Here is a 25,504-nt window from a genome sequence, read left to right on the forward strand (position 1 = left end):
ACTTGACGCTCGCGCGCGCCTCGCGGAGGGGCAAAGGGAGCGGACTGTCGGGAGTCGGGAGTCGGGCCTGTGCGGTCGACGGGGCGCGCCGCGCTCCAAATCCGCGCCGCCGCTCGGCCCGGCGAGGACGAAGCGTGCGCCGCGCGTATAGCGTATAGGCAGCGAGTATACGCGGCGCGTGCATCAGGCGACCGCGACGTCAGCTGTCGTCGTCGGTCAACCGCGGGAGAGACGGGCAGTGCCGTCGATCAACGACCCTGGACCCATATAATCACGTCGCGAACGCCCCCGCCCCCGCCGTCGGCGACGGCCTCCCGCCTGAGCGACGTGCCCCCCTCGAGCGTGAACATGTTCCGGGACGGACAGTATCTGGAGGTGATCAAGGTACCGCGTGCAACAGCTGTCAACAGCTGGCTGCTGGCTGTCAAACGTGCTCGCGCGCGCGCGCGCAACAGGCGGGCGCCCGCGCCGCGCGCACGAACGCGAACATCTGTTACGAGGACCGCGAGCGATACGGAGCAGAAATTTTTTTTTCTGTCGGCAATATTATCTCGGTGTCTCCTTTTTTTTTCCTCAAAACTGTTCGAGAATAAGTTATCGCCCGCGACAAGTCGCATGATATATGGAACGATCCGGAGAGTAGAGGATGGAGACGGTGCAGGTGTTGGACGATAATATTTTTTAATCAATCGCGTCGGCGCGGAACGTGTCTCGTTTAGTTTTCTGGAACGATCACGCGGTGATTTGTACCGAGCATATTGTGCATATATATATAATTGTTCATCGTGACGCAACGTGTGTTCGCAGGCCTCGGACGATTGCCTGGCGACCGCCGTGGTCACCGTGCAGGAGAGAACGGTGGAGATCAAGAAGCGGAAGGTCACCACGAACAAGTGGCTGCAGGTCGAGGACTGGGCGGCTCTGTACGAGATACTGGAGCGAGCGATCCTGCGGAACGGCCGCCGGGATGATGGATCGTATCGCGAGGGCCGGGGTTGCGAGTGGAGAAAGTCGACTCGTCAGCTGGAAGTCACGTAAGAGCGCGACCGTCCCGGTTCGATGACTTTAGATTGTTTGTTCAGCGAATTGATTGGATGATTTCGACCGAACTCCGATCAACTTGACGATTAATTTATTAAGTGACCTGTCCAAAATGTTTCGTTCACGCGTGGATAGGATTGTCAATTTTTCATTTGACGCGTGGGAAGGAAGATTTGGAGATTAGATGATGAATTATACATGTAGTCAAAAATTCGCCGGAAACAATTCTGTTGAATTAATCGCTGATTAAATTAATCGGAATTTAATCTTATTCAAGAGAGATATTCTATAATATATTGTCTAAATAAAATATTTTGAATTAAACTGCGGATAAAATTTATATTGTATAATAACATATAATAAAGTTTGATATTAAAGATAGGTATGTACTTCTTATGTTCATTTTTATCAATGCAGATTAATTTTGAACTCGGTTTAACTTGCTTTTTATCCTTTTCTAGTTCTAGGATTTAGAAAAAGATGAACAGTAAGTTAAATCGAGATTAAAGATAATCTACATTGGTGGAAATGGACATTAAACGTGACAAGCTGAGCTTGCTACAGATAGAAAGAAACAATACTCAGACGAATATTTATCTTGTCGCACGTTACGTACAAATAACGTGAATTTCGTACAACAGGTACACTTTCGAAAACCCGGAGAACGCAAGCGACGTGTCATTCTTGCCCACGATCAAGGTGCACGTGTCGCCAGCCCGGAAGAAACCGGTGAAGCGAGAAACGAGTGACGAAACGTCGAAGAGGAGCAAAATGAAGACGGATGACGATGCGGCGAAACGAACGAAAGAAGAGAAATCTCCGATTCGAACGCCGACGAAAAGCGATCGACTGAAAAAGACACCGGGAAAATCGGCGCAGATTTCCCCGAAGAAGACTGAGACTCCGAGCGCTACCGCGACAAAGCGGGAAGATCTGAAGAGGAAGAAGTGTCGGACGTACAAGCTTTCCGACGATCTGGAGAACGCGCCGTTGGAGGAATACATCCCGGACGCGCCGAAGACGAAGAGATCGTGTCCGGACTTCAAGTACGTGCCCAGCCGGAAGAGCGCGTTGGAGGGTATGCGATTAACGTCGAACGAGTACACGCCGACCGTGTGCGGCAGCAAGGGATGCCGCGTCGCGGAAGACGTGAGCTACGTGCCGAACTCCGTCGAGAGACTGGAGGCGAATTACGAGATTTACGAGCCACGCGCCATCACGATGGTGCCCGACAGCGTTCTCGAGGAGTACGTGCCCAATTCCAAGGGATTCGACTCCTCCATAGAGGAGTACGTGCCCAATTCCAAGGGATTCGACTCCTCCATAGAGGAGTACGAGCCCGACTTCAAATCCCCGAGCAAGCTGATGAAATTCGACGACAGTTACGTGCCCTCGAGCGTGCGATGGAGCGCGCCGAACGACTCGAAGAGAACTCCGAGCAAGCCGGAGAAGTCGAAGATGCAGAGACTGGAGGCTCGTCGGAAGGAGATGGTCAAGAAGAAGGTGGATCATCTCTTCTCGTGAGACACACGAGTGTCTTAAGTGCTTAAGCGTGGCGGTACGCGACTGAAGAAAGTTTTGCAGGGAGAGAGGAAATAGATTCTGGTACGACTGACATCTGTAAAAAGTGTAATTTATCTTAATACGATATATAAGATTCTATATATTACATTATTGTATAGTGACATCCATAATAAAATAGTTATTCTTGCTAAGTACAACAGTATTGATAGATTGATCATTTACAATGTGTATATTGATGTCTTGGAACTGGAGCAAATAGTTGTTTCATTTCCATGCTGCAAAATCGATTATTTCACTTCCGACGTGTCAATATGTTTCCTAATGACATCAGTCCTGCGCGTGCATCGGTGTACGATCCATTCAGCGGTCGTTTTCGCCCTCGCTCGGAGGATCTTCGATCAAATTCTTTATAGGCTCGTATTTCTTCTCCGCCACTTCTTCCTTGGATTCTTTAATTTCAGCGTTATCTTGACTGACTTCCTCTTCGTCGTCGGTATCGTCATCGGCACCTGGATGAGCAGGAATCTTGTGCGTCGGACTACCCATTGTCTGCATGGTTCCCGGTTTCTGCCACATCTTTTGCGATCCCTGAAAATGACCAAGAGAGACCGTGTAATCGATATATCAAGAAGCGACGTACGTAAATCAATTTATAAATAGAAATTACCTTCATTCCGCTGACTTTTTCCATGTAATAGTCGTAAACGAACTTAGCCATGTGCGGCATGTCCTCGATCTCCATCGGGGGTGTCGAGGGTACGGCGTCGTTCGGTCGTTCGGTGGGATAGAGCTCCTGTGGCAATAGTTGCAGCTTCAACGGTCTCTGCATCAATTGATCGAAGGCCGGTGTCAGCTCGAAACAGTTCTTGAAGAGGGACACGCGAGCGAAGACGTAGAGACCGAGGCGGGCACGGGACATCGCCACCACTAGACGCCTCGCGTCTCTCAGGTGACCAACCGCGCGCGTCTTCACCAGAGACAGCAGGATGTAGTCGTTTTGCTGACCCTGGTACTTATCGACAGTCGTCACTTTGTTTGGTCGGCCTATCAAAGGATTATTCGCGCACCGGATGTTTATCACGTCTCTTATCAGATGCTTCTGACCGTTATATGTCGTTAGGATACTGATCTTGTCCGCCGGATATCCCAGCAGGCGCATGTACATGAACACCGCGACGCAATACTCGGCCTCGGCGAGATTCTGATAAAAGTAGGCGCTCGGTTCGCTCTCGCCGACGCCGTTGAAATCCTCGACATTCACCAGTTGGAAATCGTACAGGAAACCGGCGTTCGCTACCAGATACTCGGGGCTGCGCTCCACGTGCACCAGATTGCCCAGTTTCTTATAGCGCCAATTGTAGAGATTGCATATACTGGGTCTGGCGCGACCTTGGCCGTCGAGATCGACCGTGGGTACGCCCAGTCTCACGAATCTCGCGAACAGCGATTGCTCCATGTTCGAGTATTTCTGGAAGGCCATGTTCTTGATGACCGGCGGCAGCTGATGATGGTCGCCTATCATTATCCAACGTTTTAAACGATTATATCCATCCTGGGGATTTTGTAGCAACAACGGTATGAAAGTCTCGATCTCCAAGATCTGCGCGGACTCCTCCATGAGAATATTGTCGTACTTGAAACCCATGTCGACGAGCTCGCGACGTTTGAGCGCCGCGTGCGTACAGGTCATAGCGATCACCTTAGCCTCCTTCACGAGCAAGTATTTCGACCTATCGAGACCCGATCGCAGTAACTCGAAAGCACGAAACTCCTCCAGTTGTGCGAATATCCTCTCAATGTATCTGTATAAATGATATCTCATTAAAAGTAGTCGTGATTACTCATCTCGTAAGAGTTTAACGCGCGTGTTCTTACCTAAAGCAACTGCGCGCAATCTTGAGATCCTCGTCGTACGAATTCCGTTTGAAAAGCGGCTGCGGGGCGTTGTCGAAGAACTTGTGGAAGGGAAACTCCTCGTCGACTATAGCAGATAAATCGGACTTCTCACTCGCGTGTTGCCTCTGTTTCACTCTGGTCTGGAAACGGTCCCATCTCGTGGACACTTGATACATGAAGAAGTAACCCGCCGTTTCACACGTGTACGCGACGTCGCCCTTCACGTTCAGGGATTCCTGAGAGGAGAGATACATTGTAACAACTGAATACAATTAAACAATATTAATATGTAATTTGAAAAATAAGTACCTGTAATCTCTGAACTTCCAGGAGCAGATCCAAACGTTTGGCGAGAACGTAATTGACCCTGCCATAGCGACTGAAGTCCTTTTCCGTCTCCAGAGCCTCCTCTCCATGACCGAGACGCAGCAGATGCCGCTCGTCGATATCGAGGGCCATTATCTTCTCGAAAAGCTGATTGAGCGCCTGATTGGAGTGCGTCACGATCAGCGTTCTCTGATTTGGAAAATTATGATATAGATTCGAGATGATTTGCACAGCGACGTCCGTTTTGCCGGTACCGGGCGGGCCGACGACCAGCGTCAGACCTGGCTGCATTCCAGCTCGTATAGCTTCGACTTGCGTCGGCGTGAAGGGAATCTGATTTCTGTAACGTAAACATGTTTTTCATCCGTTCAAAAAATAACACGTTTTAACATACTATTAATACGCTACGGAAGAGTAAGTAAAGTGCTAACTTTTTCGGTTCGTTCGCTCTGTATGGACCTCTACTGGGTGGCACGTGCGGTTTAACCGTAATGATCTTCTTGATCGGTTCGTCGTTGTGCTTTGCAAGGACGTCCTCGAAAGTCAGCTGAAACGGCCGCACCAGGTTTTCTTCGTCCTCCGGCCTCGTTTTGCACTCGTACTGAGGAAAACTGGCTCGTAGATGGTCGATATCGAGGAATGTATCGTTGAAGTCTATCGTCGCGATTTCATCTGGCATTCTGTCGAATCAAATATTTGTCAATGCTCTATTGATTGCCGATTTTATATATTTCTTAGATTATTATAGATATACAAATTATAAATTACGTGAATTATTACAGAAAGTAGTACAAAAATGTTAATCTTTTTTTCAAACAAATAACCAAGGAAATTACTGTTTGGAAGATACTGGTAGAGTAATTGCACGATAATGTAATTACAGAAGAATATATCTACTGTCAAAATCTCAAACTCAGATTTGCTCATCCGTTTATAATCAATGCTGCTCCAAGCAAGCAAACAAGGTACACCCTCAGCTTTATTATTGGTACATACGTACAGATAGATAATAGACAGAGATTACCTAAAATAGCATGCTGCACCCGGATCGCCGTATCCGAGGATTATGTCGTGCAACCAGTCGGGAACGACGCATTCAGTGTTCATGAGCTCCCTTATAGTCTCTAACACGGCTTTGAAATTGTTCTCCTTAGGTTTACGCCTCATTATGATATTAAATCCCTCGTATACATCCTCGCCGCCATGGCTGGCGTTGTCCATATCGATCCGGTATTGATTACAGTCCAGCCACACTCTATAGGTGCGCGAATCGCCTGGTAGAATCGGCCTCGGCTCGGGGCCATCCTCTATCACTCTACCGTTCGAGTCGAGCATACCCTCGACTTCGCACCCTCGCACCGTCGTTAAACCCACTTGTGGCACGAAGGGGAGCTTATGACTGTATTTAGTGCCTGCGATAAAATATCGGGATAAAACGTGTCTTATTGGTAATAAAAATAGAAAAATGTTTGCTGACAAGTCTATCTTTGCCAAATATATTCTGCAATTGCAACAAAATCGTCCGCACAATTTTAAAAATAAAAATTAATTCGTCTATTACATCTTCGTTATCATAGCGAGTCATTGATTATTACAAATTATTAATTTATTATATACGTCAGCAAGTTTTTTTATTTTCTTTGAGTAATCGATTCTTATTTATGATTACGAAACGGTTTCAAATTATTCTCTTCAATTCTTATCTTACCGATAGGATTCGGCGGCTTAACTGTGATGAGAAAGCACACGTCGTGCTTGCGAAGATTCTCCCATTCGGATTTAATTTCCTTACGAACGCTGAGGTTTATCGTCACATCGGCACGGACTCTCGATGGCCTGTTCTCGCCGACGTTAGGCTTAGCCACCTCGACCACCGCGAATTGCGTGATAGGTTGAGCCATTCTGGCCCATCCGCCGAAGTAGACACCGCCGTCCTCCGCTCGCCTACAAGTAAGAAGAAATATCGCGATTACTTTTATTTTTACGAAGATGAAGCTGAATGCAACGCGACGATTCAACATACCAAGGACTCAGTCTGCTCACGGCATCCTCGATGTCTTGTCGTATTTCGTCTGCGAACAGCGGTAATATAATACATTTAACGACTGATGATATATTACGACTCATAAATTTAGATACGATAATAAACGACAACGTCGTTCATTCTTTTTATCGCTTTCTACATACATGTAGATTCCAAACGGAATAGATTGAAATTCCGTAGCAGATAGTCGTGCAACGTGAGGAACTGCAGGTTCAATTTTGGCAGAGCCAGACAGCCCTCGCCAGAAAAATATTCGGTCGGGACGATGCTCTCGTTCCAGATGATGTCCTCGGTTGGGTAGAGGGGCATCTCATTCAGCTCTTCAAGCTGCGACGGCCTACGCTCGTGTCGCGATATCTGAAATTAAAACGCACGCTCTCAGAATTCAGATCGACCTTGATGGCCGTAAAATCTCTCGCGGTCTCTCTCGACGTTTCTTCTTTTTGTTTCTTCTTATACCCACCAGCAGTTCGCGCAAAAATTCTATATCCAGGCGGTACCAATTCTCGTACTCTTCTCTCTCCGTGGGCGGCACCAAATTCAAATAACTCGCGATGGACCTCAATTTTTCTTGACTGAAAATAAAACCCATTAATTTCGCGGCGTTTCGACGCCAACACTTCGTGGTTTTCTACGTCAATCAATTACTTCGGGCCACACATGAATCATCTTACGGGATGTTATTTTCGAGATTAATTAACCCATGTGTATTTTGTAGGGTAAACAATTGCGTGCAGAACTCACCTGAGCGAACCGAAGTGTTTATACAGAGCGTCTCTGACGTTCACGCTGGCTACGTTGGCCAATGCAAAGCTTCTCAGATCCGGGAATTTCGCGAAGACTGCATTCTGGAATTGGAACGTTACCTGCTAATCTCGAGAGTTCGGGAATTTATTATACGTAATGACGTACCTACCGATGCACGTCAGCGTTAATGACATAGCAGCTAATAGGATTGATCAGAGCTACTGAAATTCAAGTTTGTGTCTCATGATCGACAACGACCGGTTTGCAAAGATCACACAACGCATTTGAGGTTCGTTATTTTCACGTTAAAAACAAAGCGTCTATATATAGTAGAAATATAAAAATGAAAGACATTTCACAAATTTGAAAAATTATTCAGCACGTATACAAAATTGTTTTTTAATCCGTAGCGACTACTCTACGTACCTGAAGAGATGTAATTTTAGCGTAATGCAACTCCGTCATGTCGTGATCCGTCAGGGGATTGCCGGTCTCCTCGCTGATCTCGAACCGGGCGTAGAACTTGAGCATCTCCAGGAGCTGCAATCAAGATAATCGGAGGAATAATTTTTAGGGCGGTGATACTTATTGTTACGCATTATGAGTCATATACTTTTTTTCGTGGAGACACGCGACCGACTATGCGTGCGTAATAAAACCAGAATCAACAAAGTCGTTGCATTTATAATCGATCTTTGACGTCATAGAAGAGGACCGGCCGCAGGTATGTTAATCGTTTCTCTCAACGAAATAGGTTTCTCCTTTCTTTCGGTAAAGTACCCTCCCGAAAAATTCAACCTTCCTTCGTTGAAAAACCTATATATATTTACCACACTCATTCATTATCTGAAAAAAATCATTTTCCGCATTGTCTTAAAATATCTCAAAAAATGAAGATTATTTGTAACTTCTTATTTCTGAAAACATGAATTTAAGACGATCGGAAGATGAATTCTTCAGTTCTCATTTAAAACGTCCTAGATATATTATATATTGTGTACGAACGAAAGGTATTATTATTATATGTAATTATTATATTGTTAGATAATATATATTTTACTAATTATTATAATATATAATAATGATTAAGATTATTGCATACAAAATTGATAATATTAGTTAATAGATACATTTCAGGTGTTCTGTTATGTCGTGAATATAATAGCTTCCGTCATATTCTTCAAGTCTTTTCGATCAAGACTGATAAATTAATCAGTTCACTTAATAGCGTGCCTAATAAACGAGCGTGCCAATTAGCACGGCTCGTTACTCGTTCGTTACTTCTTACTTCGCATGTTCCACATATCAAAGCGACTCTTCGAATGCGATTAGCCGACTGCGGTTTGGAGGAAGAGCATTCACTGCGATGCAGTGAATGTTAACGATAGTAATTAATCATAGTAATTATCAGAATTTCCTATCGTTCCGTCACGGCCTTCGCTCGCATGTGCGCGTGCGAATACAATACTCCAGAGGATAACTCTAAACTTTCAGGATAGTTGCAATGAGATTGCGTTTGCAGTGGATGCACAATATCGTCAGCATTTTAATGCTATACGTGTAAAAAAAGATGCTGAATGCGTAACGGTATGTATCTCCAACACGTTTCTTTACCACGTTCTTATTCACGCGGCGTGACGTTCGTAAAGCATTAAAGCGATAACACGCAATATATATATCTCCGTGTTCCTTTTCTCCTCCTCTTAACTAACTAACTTAGACGTCTTTTTGCAGCATATTCCCCTTGGAGCGCCACCCCTTTCTCGGTAGCTCTCACGAACGCATCCCTATTTGCATATCGACATCTGGAAGAAAACCTGCTTCGAGATTGTTTCATTCATCGAACGATTGTTTCATTCTGGCCATCGTTCTCGAGGAGATGGTGCCAGGTGGTGCCTCGCGAGGATAAAAAAGACAAGAAAAAGAAAGAAATACTGCACGGTTCGGTCGCACCACACGAGTCCATTCAAACGCAAAAAGTGGGAGAGGAACGGCGCTATCTCTCAGCCGCCGGTCTCTCCGGGTAAGCTCCGGAGAACAGTCCGCCGTCACGTTCAGTTTCGTTCGCAGCGCAACTGCGCGAGCTCGGCCAACGCGATTCCATCAGCCACTTCAATCGCTTATCAGGGTCTAATCGTATCGACAATCAAAACACGTCGTCTTCCCTGTAAAAGCTCGCGTGACACGCGTCGAGGACTTTTCTCGCGATTTCGATAACGCTCGCGCACCCCTCGTCTGGCTCATTCTGAACAAACAGAAAACTATACCTTATTTCGCGAACAAAAGTTCCTTGTCAGTTCTTTTCGAGTGAGAGTGAAGGTCGATCGATAAGGGACCGATAAGATCGCCGATAATCTTCTCAAACTCCTCCACGTTTGCAGCAGCCCGAGTCGCAGCGACTCGTGAGGAGCCACGAGAAGAAAGGAAGAAGAAAGGAAGTGTGTCGACAGAGGAAACCGGCCGCGGGAAATCGTGGACAGAAGCGACCGGCAGTAGCGAAACCACGGATCTTGTCATCATCCGACTCGCAGAACTTCCCAGGAAAGCTGCGAAAAACAATCCGCGGTCGTTCCTTCAGCGGTAAACGTCAGCGCGACCCGTCGTCGCGGGGTCCGTTGACCCTCGCTTGATCGCGTGCGTCGCGCCAAACAAGCGACTCTTCCCTTGGAAAACGTTTGCATCGCCCAACTCGGCTATAGCTATCTTCGGCGAGAAGCAGACTCGCCCCATACATCGAGGAACGAGGAGATGCCGTAACGAGAGCGAGATATAATGTTGTCCGACGTGAGTTACGGCAGACAGCTGAGCGCGTCGTCGATCAGAGGTGAGAGCTTCGTGAGCTTCCCCTGCGTGTCCATTCGTCTTTGTGCGTCAGACTCTCCTCCTCGCGCGATGTTTTTATAGAAACCTCCTCCTGTGTACAGATTTTATCTACGTCGATCATACGTCGATAATAAGGCTGATTGTAATTAATCAAATTAATGTCATCGCCAACGTCATTGGCCACTTCAAGCTTCTTGCGGATCTTGCGCGGATCATTGTATTCCATTTTCCAGAACTTCGCACTTCGAAAATCCTCCCACGTGGAACAGATCACACACATTGTAAAGTTCACTTCCATTATCAATCTTAAAATATTATAGTTTCATAGGAAGATTTATAATATTCAGAAATCGCATAATTTCGCATTTTACGATTCGTATAATCATTTCTTTTTCATAAATGTGCGTCCCGCGATCGTGTTTCGCTTGTCTGTTTCTAGCGTGTATGTACATCAGAAACTTATTTTCATTTACGTAAAACGTAGCTCATTGGTATTCTACGATGCAAACTCGTCTATAATACAGTCGCAGTCGTGCATACGGTTAGCAATGGAACATCCGATATTCAATTAACTTATCAATCGTCAAAACCGGCCTGAACATTATACAATTGTACGATTAGAGGAAAATTTGCGTTCATCGATAAAAAAAATCAACTCCAATCTATCGTAAGTATCTTCTCAACAAGGAAGCTGCTGTACCGAAGAGAATTATTACTGGATAATAATTTGCAGCCAATATTAATGCATACATTCGATCGGCGCGTGTATCTCAAAAGAGACAATATTTCGTTGTCTACTCGGAAATCGCTTAAGGTTGTTTAAAACTAATATCAAGATAAGCGCACTGTGAATTATTGTGAAAAAGTCGCAACCGGTTCTATAAATAAATGCAGATGACGAGATTGATGCTTAATCGTGACATTTCATAATCTTCATAAGGCTAATTTGATCTGGAGATACACAGAGTGCATTAAGCACGCCAATTCGATTATCAAAAGCGTCTTTCGCTTGTGTGTTTTCTGTTAAGATGAGATACCTATCTCAGGCGAACGGTCGCCACGCATCTTACAATTTACTTCGTTTGCAGGATATCTCATTTCGAACAACTTCTTACGATAATAATCTTTAAAAAGTTGCGTGCTTACCGCCTTTTATCCTACATGTATTTTATAATCTTATTGCTTGCGAATAGTTCATCGCGTTAATGCGACAATCTAGACTAAACGAATAGCGGCAAATTTATCGATATACCTTTATATATATATATATATATATGGACGATGATAACGGCGACACGTGAGGCATAATAACGATAAGCGTTTATTCCGCTCATTATACGGCAATTGCATGTAATTAAACATGGCGCTTATATTGTCTTTAATTAAGTTGTCTCTGCTGCACCTCCAAGCAACGGAGGTGACGACTGCGTCGATTCACAGTAATTCCACGGTTTATTGAAAAGTAAAAATTATTTTTAATGTTAGGATTTTCCTAGAAATTACGTGACAATAATATTCGATGATAATTACGTTGTAAAGCGAGATCTTTAGACTCTGTTGATGATTTACGATACGAAGTATCACGTTTGAAGTTTACAATCTCGACGCACGGTGACGAGATAGTTACATCGATCGGGTCAAGAGATCGTCCCATCAGAAAACTTAAATAATTGCGAGAGAAGGCAAAAGTGTGTATACGATTAACGACGCCGATCGTTTCGCAAAAATAATGTTATCCGGCGAGATTTCTTGAGGCCGATATCATTATAAATAAGAGATGCAAAAATAAATCGAAGCGTTTAACTGATAATAGTAATAAATCAGCAACAGTAAAAAGAAAGGAATAGAATACACGAGTTCAAAAAAACATACGTATCGCGTCAATAAATAAAATATATTAAAAAATTTTTTATGAAACGATTAACGTTATCGGTGGATATTAAGGAGTATTAACATAACAAAATTCTTATTTAACGCCTCGTGCGGGCATTTAAACTTTCACGATATGATACGTCGCGTCTTTTATAAGACAAATTATTCGCTACAACATATTAATTAGCACTCAAAAATAAATCGAAGCATTTAATTGATAATAGTAATAAATCAGCAACAATAAAAAAAAAGGAATAGAATACATGAGTTCAAAAAAAGATACGTATCGCGTTGATAAATAAAATGCCCTTTTTTAATGAAACGATCGCGATATGATACGTCGCGTCTTTTATAAGACAAATTATTCGCTACAACATATTAATTTGCAGTATTTGCACTCTCTCCGAATTTCGTGCAGCATTAAATGCTTTCGTAAAATGTTAAAAATGTAGGTCGAACGATACACCGTTACAGAGCACTTGCCTACGCACGTGTCCGGTACAGACGCAGTGCGGTCCAGCGCCGTTTTAATAAAGAGTTAACAATCCCAAGTTAACAAGAGAGCCATCCCTCCTTTCGTAATTTGTCGCAGATTGTTTGATATCGCACATCTGCCAGTGAACTGAGTTACGGGTGCCGTTTCTACATTGCGTCTCTTATTGCGACGCGCCCGTCTCTTCTCCGTCGAGGAGGAGGATGCCGGCGTACGCAGACGGATGTACCGCGTTGTATCGAGCTTGGTTTTCCCATTCAGAGAGTTCCCGTTTTATTTTCCGCTGAAAATCTCGTGACCCCCGGATAACGAAGGCATTCGCGTGATAACGTCGGGTCTAGTATCACCGAAGATACAAAAAATCGTTTGGGTATCAGGCCGGCTCTTGTGTGACGCACGCGGAAACTCGTGGAAACTACGTGTTTTACGTTAGAACGCGGCGATACATTACATTAAGATTAAGATATATTCGAGGACATTTCTAATTCTATTATTAATTTAATATACTTGACCCCCATATATATATATATATATATATATATATATATATCATCAGTTTGAGAAGTGCAATATTATATAAATATTTCATAGAAACGATTACGCTAGAAAGAAGGTACCTTTGCAAACGAGATCGCTGACAACAACTAGATTATTGTTAGAATATTTTAAAATTATTGTTAGAATTATTGTCACAGTTTCGCGTTTATAAACGTGACAGAACGTGTAAAATACCACGACTGTGTATTTTAAGCTACGCCTTTCTGGCAAGCGTCCGTCTTTTCACGGAAAAGCTGAGTCAACCGTATCACTACAATGCGACGTGTTGCAGGTTCCCTCTGGTTGCTGTGGCTCTGCCTGTTCGCGAGCTCGGTCACCCCGAGCCTGTCCTTCGACGTATCCTGCTGCCCCGAAGGCACGGTATGGCAATACTCGTCCAATTGCTCGGACGGCACGAAGATCCGCCTGGAGTGCCCGTCCGGCATCTTCCTGATGGATCCCAATATGAGCGACCACGATAACTTCACTGTTATCCACGAGGACGACACCGCCTGGTTGTTGTTGGACATCGATCATGAAAAAATCCCAGCTGACAGGTAGAATCTCCGCAACTTCCGCCTGGCTTTATCTGCATTCTGCCGATTACGGTTTTATCTGCGGAGAATTAATTTGTCGCACACGTGCTTGCGGAAGGAAAAAAGAAATAGAGAGAAACGGTCGCTGGAAGTAGTTGATAGATTGAGAAACACGAGGAAAATCCTGGTGTTCGGAAATTTTCTGAGCTCATGTAGCATCTCGTTATTATTGCAAGTTATTACCGCGCAATAGTCCCAGGCTGTTAGAATCTTTCGTAATGGATGGACGATTAATATCGAGCTTGACTGATCCACGACTGCGAGCGTCGATTTTTATCGCTAATGAATCTTTTTGTTCATTAGATTCTGCATAGCCAAATCGGCGCGGAGCAAAAGCGAAATCGCCCTGGTGTGCTTCGACGAGCTGATGGACGAGAGCGTCACGAAGTCATGGAAAAACACCCTGATCTGCATCGTCAGCATCATCTCGGCGATATTCCTGATCGCCACTCTGGCGATTTACGTTACACTGCCGGAATTACGGGAGTTGCAGGACAAGGCGATGATGGCCGCCGTCACGACTTTGGCGGTCAGTTACACCGTCCTCTCCATTCAGCACTTACGGCCGAACTTAGAGGACGATTATATCATCTGCGTTTCTCTCGGTATATAAATTTATATATAATTATCATTAAGTTGTGTGCTCTGATGAATATTTACAGGTAAATTTATCGCTGATTTGGACATATGAGAAGCATACCTTAAAAAGCTTCCGACTTTTCGCTGTTATCCAATCCATATATTTGCATTTTAGGATTTATATTATACTTTGCCTTCATGTCCGCGTTCTTCTGGTTGAACATCGTGGCCTTCAACGTGTGGCGATGCGTATGGTAAGTGCCAGGCGAATAAAACACCTGAGAAACACCGGGTGTACGTAAAATTGTTTCACATTCCGCGTACGTCTTCAAAATTCAATTATCCGTACAGGTTTAAGAACTTCAGGATAAGGGATCAATCGCTCTTCTATGCTTACTGCGTTTGGGGATGGGGCGGTCCAACGTGTTTTCTGATCGCCGCACTGACGACGCACCATATATCGGGAAATCACCTGCGACCCGGCTTTGGCGAATTTGCCTGTTGGTTCAGCGGTAAGTTTTAAATTTAAAGAAATATTCCTGTTCCGACAAAGAAATTCAGTGAGTGACTTTGCTGCTTCATAACACATTGTCGAAATACAATTTAAAAATCTGTTTATCGGGCATTCTTTTGATGTAAGATAAAATATTATTTCGCGCATATATTGTTTCACAGGCGTTACAGAGACGTGGGTGTACTTTTACGGGCCGATAGCTATTCTATTAATGTTAAACATGATCTATCTCGGGATGACCAGCTGGCGTTTGTGGCATCAATATCGCGATTACACGGGAAGCAAGCTGCGAGTTTTGCGATTTAAGTGCCTGCTGTATATCAAATTGGTGCTCGTGATGGGCATTACCTGGATCTTTGAATTGCTATCATTCGCAATCGGGTCGAGGATGGATGAATTCTGGTAAGCGATCGTTAAGACATCCTACCTTGACATCAATATTTAATATTTATCAATTACTAATAAGGTGATCCACAAACATTCTCTTTTTCGCCAGGATACCGACGGATCTGTTAAACGGCCTTCAAGGATTCATCATATTCCTGCTTCTGGTCGCGACGCGGAAAAGAGTGCGGAAGCTGTTGGCGAAAAAGCGGCCGTGCGGTATCGCTTTCCCGAAGTCCTGGGCCGCGTACGAGGACGAGGAGTGCGAAGCGGTACTTCCCGAAGAGCTCGAACTATCTCAACAAGGATAAGACACTCTTTCAAGGATAAGATTTCTTTCTTTCGCAATTTCTTTTCCAAGGATCATCACGCCGGTTTAGATGTAACAAGTATCGCCTAGGAAAAGATAATCTTGATTTATATCTGTACATTGTCTGTAATCAGGCACAGATAACGCGATTGTTGTCGACCTTTGAATTAATTTGGTTTTAAATAACTCGTTTATATATATGCATTTTATTTTCATTCTGCACGAATATAGTCTCAATTATGTCAATCCGTTATCACTCACGAGTCAGTTTAATCGAAACCAATATTACTGTAAGTGTATCTCTTGTTGACGTATATATTATCACTTATTCTTTTACGTATAGCGCCATAAGAGAGACATAAAAATACGATATTTGCCTGATAACAAGTTAAGCAATATAATGTGTGTTTTTTAAGTATCCGATCATTGTGGAACACACGTCGTATTGTTTTCGATTAGCGTAATGGAGTACATTAGTGTTAAGCGCTGCATAAGAATCTCTGTAAACATTATGCAAATGTTGGAATCACTGCATGTACGTCTGTGTGGAGAAAAACACGTGGAAAGAATATAATTACGAAGATTACAATTACTCATCGGTGCGTAATATCATTTCATGCCTGTGATTCAATTACAGTTTCGCGTTTAAGTAAATCACTCGCGGAAACGTGACGATATGAATCATCCGTTCCCCCACGTTCCTACGATTTTCTACAAAAACGCGTAAAATCCGACTCATTTACGTTGTTTTCGTTATACTTTCGTTATCGCGAGTACTATGCATGACGTATCGCGCGGATCTCCGGCACGAGATTATCTCGCGTGCGGTGAAAACATTGCGCAAGCGAATGAATCCAATCGTGAACATCTGACGAACATCCGACATTGGACCATCAAGGTATATAGCTATCAAGGTGTAAACAGTTGAGCAATAAGTTGCGATGCAAAAGCCGCTTTCTGTACCCGAAGGCTACCGGACACTTTCACCGTGTGGGCGAGACAATAAACCCAATATACGCGCGTACGTTAACGTGCTCGTCGAGCTCGAGTATATCTCCCAATAAAAATCTGATTCACGCAGCGACATAAGGTCTAGACAACAGACTTAGGAAAATTGTCGCCGCGGGCACGCGGTTAAATGTGCGCGTTGGTAAACACACATCGCTTGTCCCACTTCCATTGATCTCGCGTAATTCGTTACGCGTCATCCACTTCGACATGCGTTCATTAATATGAATTGTACGGGGCGTGCCAGATCTAGAGAACCTTTGCTCGGTGGATTCTTCAATCAGTTCGAGGCTGATTCTTTAAATCTTCAAAAATGTCAAGGACGACTTATGGCTTAAAAATTATATTGATATCCTCGACATCTTTATTAAAGAAACACGCATTTCACATTGGAGAATCTATGGGCGAATGTGGACGATCTGCAAGCCTAGAAGTAGGTACTCTGTGCCATCACGTTGCATTCTATAACGATACAGAATCAGAAATGCATGAAACAATACCGCGTATAACAAACCTGATTGCATTCGCGCAGTGCATTCTGGCTTGTTGACAGACGGATAGATAGTAGGTCACGACACGAACTAAATTTGTTAAGCAAATTGGATCGTCCCGAGACAATCGATGCCGTTATAGGTGCAACGAGTTCGTCCGAATGTATTCGACCCCGCGAGACATTCCGCGAAATCCTTTCACGAAATATTTGCAAACGTGCAAATATTTTTTATATATATTGTTCCCTAATTCTATAAAATAAATCTACAAATATTGCTATTTAAATGCGATTCATTCACGATAAAAATATTTATCAGAAAGCGAACTCTTATAAATAGAAAGCGAACTCTTCCTATATTAAATCTTTCATAATTTCCTGCTTTAAAAACAAAATAAATATCTCGCTGATACCTGAAATGCCGATTCGTGCTGTTACATGCAAATAGATGCATCCATCATAGCCAGGAAATTTATGCTTTTTTTTTTCTTTATTTCTATAATTATGTCAAAATGACTTAATAAGCAATAAGTAACGTGCCTATGTAATCGAACGATCATTTGGATAAAGGTGAAGTGGAACAAAAAATGGAGAGGAAAAAGAGAAGATAGATGAAAAAAATCTAGATGAACGTAAATATTATCTCCTTGCATAAGTTGCTCGCGTACAAATATCACCATCGGTAGGATTAACAGATTAGGCATAAAAATTAATCGACGACATTCCCGGAACTTTAGTTAAGCTTTGGCACACCTATACGCTAATGAAATGCACCGTCAAATAACTGGAGATGACAAAGAAGGAGTAATTTTTGCATTCTTCTCGTGTGTCTTCAACACAGAAAGAAATTACATGTGAAAAAAGAAAGTTGCAAGTTTAATTAAAATTGTAAAAAAAAAAAAAAAAAAATTGTGTGTATTATATGACGTACATGTAAAAGACGAATTTAGGTTGTATAAAGAATTAAAAACGTGCAAAATTATCTCTCTCTCTCTTTAGACGTGTTAAAGTTAACAATGACTCGATTGTTCAACGAAAGAGAAGCAACGCGTCGCTGTCATATACAACCAATTGAGAGCGTAAATAGAGCATGTTAGCGTTACATTACGTGCGTCTTGAGAGCGGCTGTAAAAAGGGAGCACCGACAAGAAGGGGGGAAGCCAGTACGAATTACCGGGGCCCGACAGTCCGGAAGGCCTTATTTGCCTTTCTCAGAGGAATCATTATTGGTCCATCTATTTTTAGCATGCATTGTTAAATCGGTAAATCCCACGGAGAATTTCGTGAGAATTTTCTTGCGCGTTTCAAATAAAAATATGACGGAGAAGGATATTGCAGTGATTTTTACATTCTATACCGATGTGTCTTCGGTACAGGAAAATATTGCATGTGAGAAAAGGACTTGCAGTTTTGACTGAAGTTGTTTAAGAAAAAAGAATCATATTGTTGACGATCAATGACAATAGCATTTAGATTGGAAAATGGACGTTGCACTCTGTGTATCTCTATATTTCTATTTATATTACAGCGCGCTTACTTTTACTGACACAGTAAAACGCGTGTCGAAGGGACTGAAAGTATTTTTTTTTTCTTTTTTAATCTAAACTCGAGACCGCTCTCGGGTCTGATACATAGATATATTGGACTGCGATACAGCGTTTCCACAGAGGAGCATTTCATAAACACATATCATATTTTACACACGTCCTTGCGGTTTATTGTTAACACGTTTAAAGAAGAGGTAGCGAATGAATAATACAAAGATGAAACGAGAAGAACCGCGAGAAAACAAGGAAGAGAATGCGACTGCGTACTTGCGAATTCACGTAACTAAGACGCAGACTTGGATACGCTGATGTTCATGATAATATTTAAGAGAAATATCGTGCTGCTTTCGTAATTTGTCTAATGCCCATTTCTACCAATGTAGATTAACTTCTAATCTCGGTTTAACTTACTTTCTATCTTTTTCTAACTTTTAGAACTAGGAAAAGATGACAGGTAAGTTAAACCAAGATCAAAATTAACCTGCGTTGATAGAAATGGACATAATTCACCTGGTGATAATTCAGACGGATAAGATTAAGAGGGAATCGTCCCTTTTGTACACTTACAATGTCGAAGGCTGAAAAATAATGACAATTTTTGATAAGAATAATCTCATACGATAGAATCGTTGCAAAAAAATAAGTTTTAAGTAATTTTTCCGAGTTATCAATGATGCCTGATAAGAGTATCGGCCTGATTAAAAACTCGTTTCTTTCTTATATATGGTTCTTACATTAACAAATTCGAAAATAAGTTGTTTTGATAATTTTTCGATTAATTCCCATGTCCCAGTTCCCATGTCATTCATTCATTGATATCGTTATCATCGATAATCCTTTGACATTTCACTAGAGATTCAAATTATCAATATTGTCATATATATTGCTGATAAACAATGTGTGCTTAACTCTTATGAGAATAAACGCATAATATAAATATATATATTCAATTATTATATTAAACATTAAGAGTATATTAAATATTAGGTTTATATGTCTAAAAGAGTATCCTATTTAACACTTCTGCATTCAACAAATGTTGGAATAAAGTAGAGTAAAACAGACTATCTAAATTTTGGGATGTATAAGATCCCCTTATAGTCGTGACACATTAAGACATTAATCCTAGAGCTCAAATCTGATGAAGAAAAAGCAAAATGAGAAGAAGAACCGTATACATTACAGACAGAAAGAATGATGTAACGAATTTTACACAATATTCTGAATTTTTTAAAAAGTCGCGTCGGCACTCGAGAGTTCAGAATACATAATCGAAAATGAAAGGATTATACACAAAGGCGCGTGCGAGCGCAACGCTGACGCGCGCCGTTGTGTCTTTGGAGCAGCTGAAACGAAGGTAAAACTCGCTTGTGGTCGTCGCGGGACGCAGGGGGGCCGAGGGAGGGCAACGATGCGGCGAAGAACGGGAATGTCATGGCGGCGGACGCACTGGCAGGGGTAGCTAGATAGGTAGGCAGTCGCGGGACGGGAGGCACTGGCGGTCACAGGCCAGGTATGGTGAAGAGAGTACGAACACGCCGCGCGATGAGCTGAGTGAATCACGGATGAACGCTTCGCGAGACGATCGATCGGCCGCACGGACGCGGCGGCAACTCGGTTTTCCGCTCGACGGCGAAGAGGCGGGAGAGCGTGGCCGCGGATGCGAACCTGAGGAGAAGACTCGCGCGCGTTTCGGAGTCATGTATACGAGGATCGTGCTGCTGTTGCTCGCCGTCGGTTGGCAGGCGAGGACCGTGCTCGCCGACGCCGAGACCCGACCCGTCGGCGCCGGGGCGACGGTGAACATCGGCAAGTGTTGCGAGCCCGAGGAGCTGCTGGTGGACGACCGGTGCACGCCGCTGGCGGAGACCAACGAGACCAAGTGGCGGCCGGAGTTCGCGAGGGACCGAGACGACGCGGCGCAGAGGAGAACGGGATTCGTCGAGCCCAGGTACGAGCTGAAGATCGGACGGCCAAGATGCGACTCCGACGAGCACCAGTGGCACGTGTACTACTATCCGTCCGGGCCGGATCGGCTGGCGATCCTGCCGAGCGGCGTGTTGCGCCACTACATCGTCGACCTGGCCAAGAGCATGGACGAGAATCGCGGCGTCTACGGCGTCGCGATGCTGAACAATCTCGATGACGACGACGACGACGACGGGGAGACACGGGCGACCATACACTACGACTATCCGTTCGGGCATTACTGCGCCGACAAGGTGGTGCTCAGCGGGGATCGACTGGTGGCGACGTACGCCATGCTTTGCGTGCCGGACGTTGCTGTGCGCTGGACCGACACCAACTACCTGATGAGGCACGCGATCGATCCCGCCTTCCACGCCGTGTCGATGGCCTGCTATCTGATCGTCGCGGTGGTTTACTTCGTGTTGCCACAGCTGCGCGATCTCGTCGGCAACATCATCACCAGCATGTCTCTCTGCCTCATGGTCAACCAGTGCGCCTCCACCGTCAGAATATTCACCGAGTTCGGCAATCACGTCAGCTTCTTGGTCGCCGGTACGTGAATCGTGAGCGGTTGTCTCGCTTAGCGCGAAAGTAACGAATGGTTCTTTATTTATGCAGTTGAATCACACGCGGCTTCTCGATATGTCCTTTTGAAGATGCAAATGATCTCCTGTGACGAAACCGGCGTGACGAGGCATATCTGATTATCTCCGGCGCATCATTTTAACGTTCAATTAAACTCCGTGATGAAATTGGAATGCGTTCTGTCTGTAGAAAGAAATATCTCGATAATTTATCGCAGAAAAAGGTTGCATTTAGGAGCGCAGCAATGCAGCAATTGACGCACTGTTGCTGCATTGCACACTCAGCAATGTAGGAGACACTTGATATGAATTAATTTATAGAATTACCGTGGGTCATCTTCCCTCGGGCATGCCGAGACAGCGAAATTTGCGGTCATATCCTTTTCGTTTCAAGTGCGTTAGCACCATCTGCGAGACACGCGAATGAGTCATATTTCAGCGCGAGAGCGAACGGACCGACGGAAGGACCAATTAATAAGCGCGACCGCTCGAACGCACCATCTGCCCCGACAGCAAATTGCCGGGACAAATTTCCCGGACGGACGTGTTGCCAGGAAATACAACACTGAAATCATTTCCGTCTCTTTCTTCCTTTTCAGACACGGTCATGTACGTTTTCCTGATGGCCGCCTTCTTCTGGCTCGGCGCCCTGGGCTACTACGTGTGGAGCACGTTCAAGTCGCGCAACGTATTCCTGCGGGTCACCGACGGCAGGAAGTACTGCTACTACTCGTCCTGGGTCTGGTGCATAACGGTCTGCATAGCCGGCACGGCGATCTTCGCGCACTTCGCTCTCGAGACGAACAAGCCCACCGTGGGCGGCACGACCTATCCCGCCCAGGAGACCGTGGGCTGGCTCGGGCTCTCCGTGATGTTCATGTGCATCGCGTTCACCATCATCATCGATCTGTGCCTGATACTGACGACCGCGAACAGGATCAAGCGGATGAGCACGTACGGCCGTATTCATCACAAAATGAAGTACAGCTTCCGGATGTTCGTCTATCTCTACGCGATCATGAGCACCGGCTGGCTCTCGCTGCTGCTCTCGCAGTTCAAGTACGACGCCCTGATATACAGCCATATCGTCGTTAATCTGCTGCAGGCGCTTCTCGTCCTCTACGTGTGCGTGTTCGGCCAGCGTAGGGTCACGTTCCTGCTCGGGAAAACGTGCAACTGTTGCGATTCCGGTGACAACACAGAGGGCCTCGACTGGGGCGAGGAGATGACGGCCATCAACGCGGGTTATTGAAGTGCGCCTATCCTCGATGAACAATCGCTTGCGTTACGAGCGTAATCTGCATTCGACTCGATGATCGAACGATGACGACGGCGCGTTTAGATCACGATTAGTAGCACAACATCGCTCGCGGAACGATGAAGAGAATGCATTCGGCACGTGCGAAGCACGTGGAAAGAATTCCGTACAGTCGTCCAAGTACGATTATATTCGAATTGAGAATATAATCGTTGCACATCGTACAATCTCAATCTCAGAGTCATAGCTCATAAACGTACATCTGTCGCGCGCAAATTTTACCAGATATAATATATCATAGATATATGCGCATATATATTGAAACCAAAAGTTATTCTTTATAGAGTGTGAAAAATGCGTGGATGTGTCTCTATTCCAGAAGGAAACAGTATTATGCGCGTAACGGCGTTATTTTGGAGAAATATACGCGAAACGTGCAAGCGAAGAATATGTAAAGAAAGATACATATATATATCGGAGACAATATCGGAATAAAAAAATGCAGCAATATATTGTAAATAATGATGCAATAATCGAGCCAATGTGCAAGTTAAATGTGAGCGAAGTCGAGAAAGTCGACGAGGCATTGAAAGATCCTACAAGTTTAAAAAATTTGTAAAAAGCATCATGTATGAAGCATCATGTACATATGATGCATTTCGATCAGAGTGTTCGGACTGATACGTAAACGATGGCACTGATAAAATTGCGTACGTCTTTCGTAGTCCACGTTCGGTGATTATGCGTGCCTTAAAACGAAATCAATATCTTGCCTTGTAAAAAAAAAAAAAAGAAACGTACGCTTATCGAGACATTTTTATCACTTCGCGATTCTGACACGTCTAGCATGTTCTATTTATCCATGATCATAGCATATCATGTTCGCCATGACTTAGTTTTTTAATCTAAATATAAAAATCGATTGTATTATGCAATATCGCTAATTGACGGACAAGTTTGCTGGCGAGCGTGTTGCACAGTACGATTAAAATATGTGTCACCGAGTCTCAAATGATCTTATACTTTTAATGGCATTTGTGTTTAATATTTATGTCTATACAGTAAGTCAACTTTTTGTACGAGAGAGATTTAGATTTATTAGATTCGATAAACGAATATTCGAATTAATGTCATAAGTTAAATTATTTAACCCCCCCCCTGCCCCCTCTATTTGTACAATAAATACTTTGCAGCGACTCACCTGTCCGAACAAACTTCCCTCCGGACGATGCAGCAGATTAGATAACTGGCAACGCACCACCAGATGATTGTCGTCCATGACAGTGTTGAAGAAACGTCTGGTAGGAAGTAAAGCCTCGAGATCGATGACCAACTCCAAAAATCTCTCGCAATAACGTACTTTATCGGGAAGTACACTTTCTATTAAAAAATATAAATAAAGTTTACAATTAAAGATAAATTGTTTCAAGTATTTAATTTTATATAAAATTTAGTTGAATTTCTGGCTTTAAGAGAGTCATGCTTAAAGAGTCAGGAAATGTATTCTTTTAAAAAATGCACGGATGAAATTTAAATGGACATACATAAAGATACGTATAAAATACCTTCTGCGGAAATCGTTTCCAATATCGTCATGAATTTTATCATGAGCCTATGCAAGAACTTGCGTTCCCATTCGAGTTTCTCCTTACGCTCGGGATTATCCTTCTTCCTTATAACTTTCCAATATTTCCTCCATTTCGGATACTTTCTAAATTCGAGTTCCCGCCTGCCTTGCTGCAGGGAGATCCACATGGACAGGGACACCAGTCTCTTGGCCTCCTCCCGAACCAAGGACACCTCCATGGAGTTGAAGCAATGATTCAGGAACACTATCAATGCCGTCTGTTCTTTCAAATTGAAGTCCATTATAGATTCCTCCAGGCACGCCTCGAGGACCTTCTGAAAGAATCCGGCGAACTGCGTCGGGTTCTTCTCAAACGCTTCCCAGACTTGCACCCGCTCCCTGAACTTCTCGTTCACCATGACGACGATGGACATGGTGTGCTGCCGCGTGGCGGTCTCCGCATTGTAATTCGGCCAGAGGAAATTCTCCAGATACTGGCTGAACTCCAGCATCATGATCCTCCGGACGGAAAACTTGGACGCGCATATCTCCTGCACGTAAATCTCGTCCACCACCTGGGAGTCGAACGCCAGATGCGTGTTTGTGGTGTGCGGCGCCCAGTACTTGTTCGCAAGCTGCAATACAACGGAATCGCAATGTAATCGCGCAAGGTATGCAAAGTAACGGGCAAGATAGAAGCACTGATAGAAAAGGTGTCCCGTCACAGGATTCAGGCCGTGACATCTCAATGGATACGCAATAACAGCAAGAATCAATAGAAGTGCTTGACGACAAAATTCGGGGCGTGACATCTTGAACAATTCGAAAACTTCTCTACGATCGTAAACAGATACCTGGGTGAGCCTGTCCGCGTTGATCTGCTCCACCGTAGGAGCGGGATTGTTGCTTTTGACAGGCGGTGCGTTCTCCATCGTATATCCGTCAGCTCCAAACTGCACGCCAGAAGTCAACCTAACCTAACCTAACCTCCATCCGCCGGTGTCGACGGCGAAGAACTCGCAGCCGCGGGCCCGCGGCGGGCAAGCGTCGCTTGTCGCGCGAGGAGAACGCAGAGGGAGAATTCTCGTCGAATTCCTTCGCGATTCCTTCAAAACAATATTTAAAAAAGCAGATTTGATTCTCAATTCTAATTGCAAAACAAGACGTAACGTTGGTACGAAAATACATGTATGCGTGGCGCGTACTTGCCTGCGCGATTCGGATTTCGGATTTGGCGCGGGCTCTCGTCACGCTGTCATGTGACCAACTTTAGTTCGCTCCGAGGGAGGCGACGCCGAGCTGACAAGCAACTGTCCGGAGTGTCCGGCCTTGTCCGGGAAGCGAGATTTGGAACTCCTGCGTTGGAACTTCGACGGGACGAGCTCCCTCGACGGT

At 44.3% G+C, this 25,504-nt stretch overlaps 4 protein-coding genes across 7 annotated transcripts; 3 read left to right on the top strand and 1 right to left on the bottom strand.

Moving 5' to 3' along the window:
* The first annotated feature begins 30 nt into the window (after nt 1–30).
* LOC143908110 (uncharacterized) lies at nt 31–2,759 on the top strand. Of its 3 annotated transcripts, none has more exons than XM_077425438.1 (3): nt 31–384; nt 808–1,034; nt 1,683–2,759. In XM_077425438.1, exons 1-3 carry the CDS (start codon nt 349–351, stop codon nt 2,563–2,565), a joined length of 1,146 nt encoding a protein of 381 aa, XP_077281564.1. In that variant the 5' UTR covers nt 31–348; the 3' UTR covers nt 2,566–2,759. The 3 variants fall into 3 exon arrangements, with proteins under 3 accessions (XP_077281564.1, XP_077281562.1, XP_077281563.1); XM_077425436.1 differs by having other exon boundaries at nt 199–375; XM_077425437.1 differs by lacking the exon at nt 31–384 and adding an exon at nt 418–661.
* Nucleotides 2,659–25,458, bottom strand: LOC143908100 (RNA helicase aquarius). Of its 2 annotated transcripts, none has more exons than XM_077425413.1 (16): nt 25,319–25,458; nt 24,964–25,215; nt 24,108–24,744; nt 23,744–23,922; nt 8,006–8,119; nt 7,577–7,680; nt 7,296–7,407; nt 6,976–7,189; nt 6,812–6,860; nt 6,497–6,732; nt 5,813–6,200; nt 5,220–5,468; nt 4,771–5,128; nt 4,441–4,697; nt 3,233–4,367; nt 2,659–3,153 (listed from the first exon to the last, which is right to left on the bottom strand). In XM_077425413.1, the coding sequence occupies exons 2-16, from the start codon at nt 25,039–25,041 to the stop codon at nt 2,926–2,928; spliced, it is 4,338 nt and encodes a 1,445-aa protein (XP_077281539.1). In that variant the 5' UTR covers nt 25,042–25,215; nt 25,319–25,458; the 3' UTR covers nt 2,659–2,925. The 2 variants fall into 2 exon arrangements, with proteins under 2 accessions (XP_077281539.1, XP_077281540.1); XM_077425414.1 differs by having other exon boundaries at nt 25,315–25,445.
* On the top strand, nt 9,548–16,279 carry LOC143908109 (G-protein coupled receptor Mth2). Its single transcript, XM_077425435.1, has 7 exons — nt 9,548–10,403; nt 13,597–13,861; nt 14,204–14,505; nt 14,655–14,733; nt 14,831–14,991; nt 15,155–15,395; nt 15,490–16,279. The coding sequence occupies exons 1-7, from the start codon at nt 10,352–10,354 to the stop codon at nt 15,686–15,688; spliced, it is 1,299 nt and encodes a 432-aa protein (XP_077281561.1). The 5' UTR covers nt 9,548–10,351; the 3' UTR covers nt 15,689–16,279.
* Mthl5 (G-protein coupled receptor Mth-like 5) lies at nt 20,208–23,670 on the top strand. Its single transcript, XM_077425433.1, has 2 exons — nt 20,208–21,252; nt 21,884–23,670. The coding sequence occupies exons 1-2, from the start codon at nt 20,298–20,300 to the stop codon at nt 22,534–22,536; spliced, it is 1,608 nt and encodes a 535-aa protein (XP_077281559.1). The 5' UTR covers nt 20,208–20,297; the 3' UTR covers nt 22,537–23,670.
* Nucleotides 25,459–25,504: the final 46 nt, after the last annotated feature.

The sequence above is a fragment of the Temnothorax americanus genome, unplaced genomic scaffold (assembly GCF_048541705.1).
Source record: "Temnothorax americanus isolate GAGA-0224 unplaced genomic scaffold, ASM4854170v1 Scaffold9, whole genome shotgun sequence".
Classification (NCBI taxonomy): Eukaryota; Metazoa; Arthropoda; class Insecta; order Hymenoptera; family Formicidae; genus Temnothorax; species Temnothorax americanus.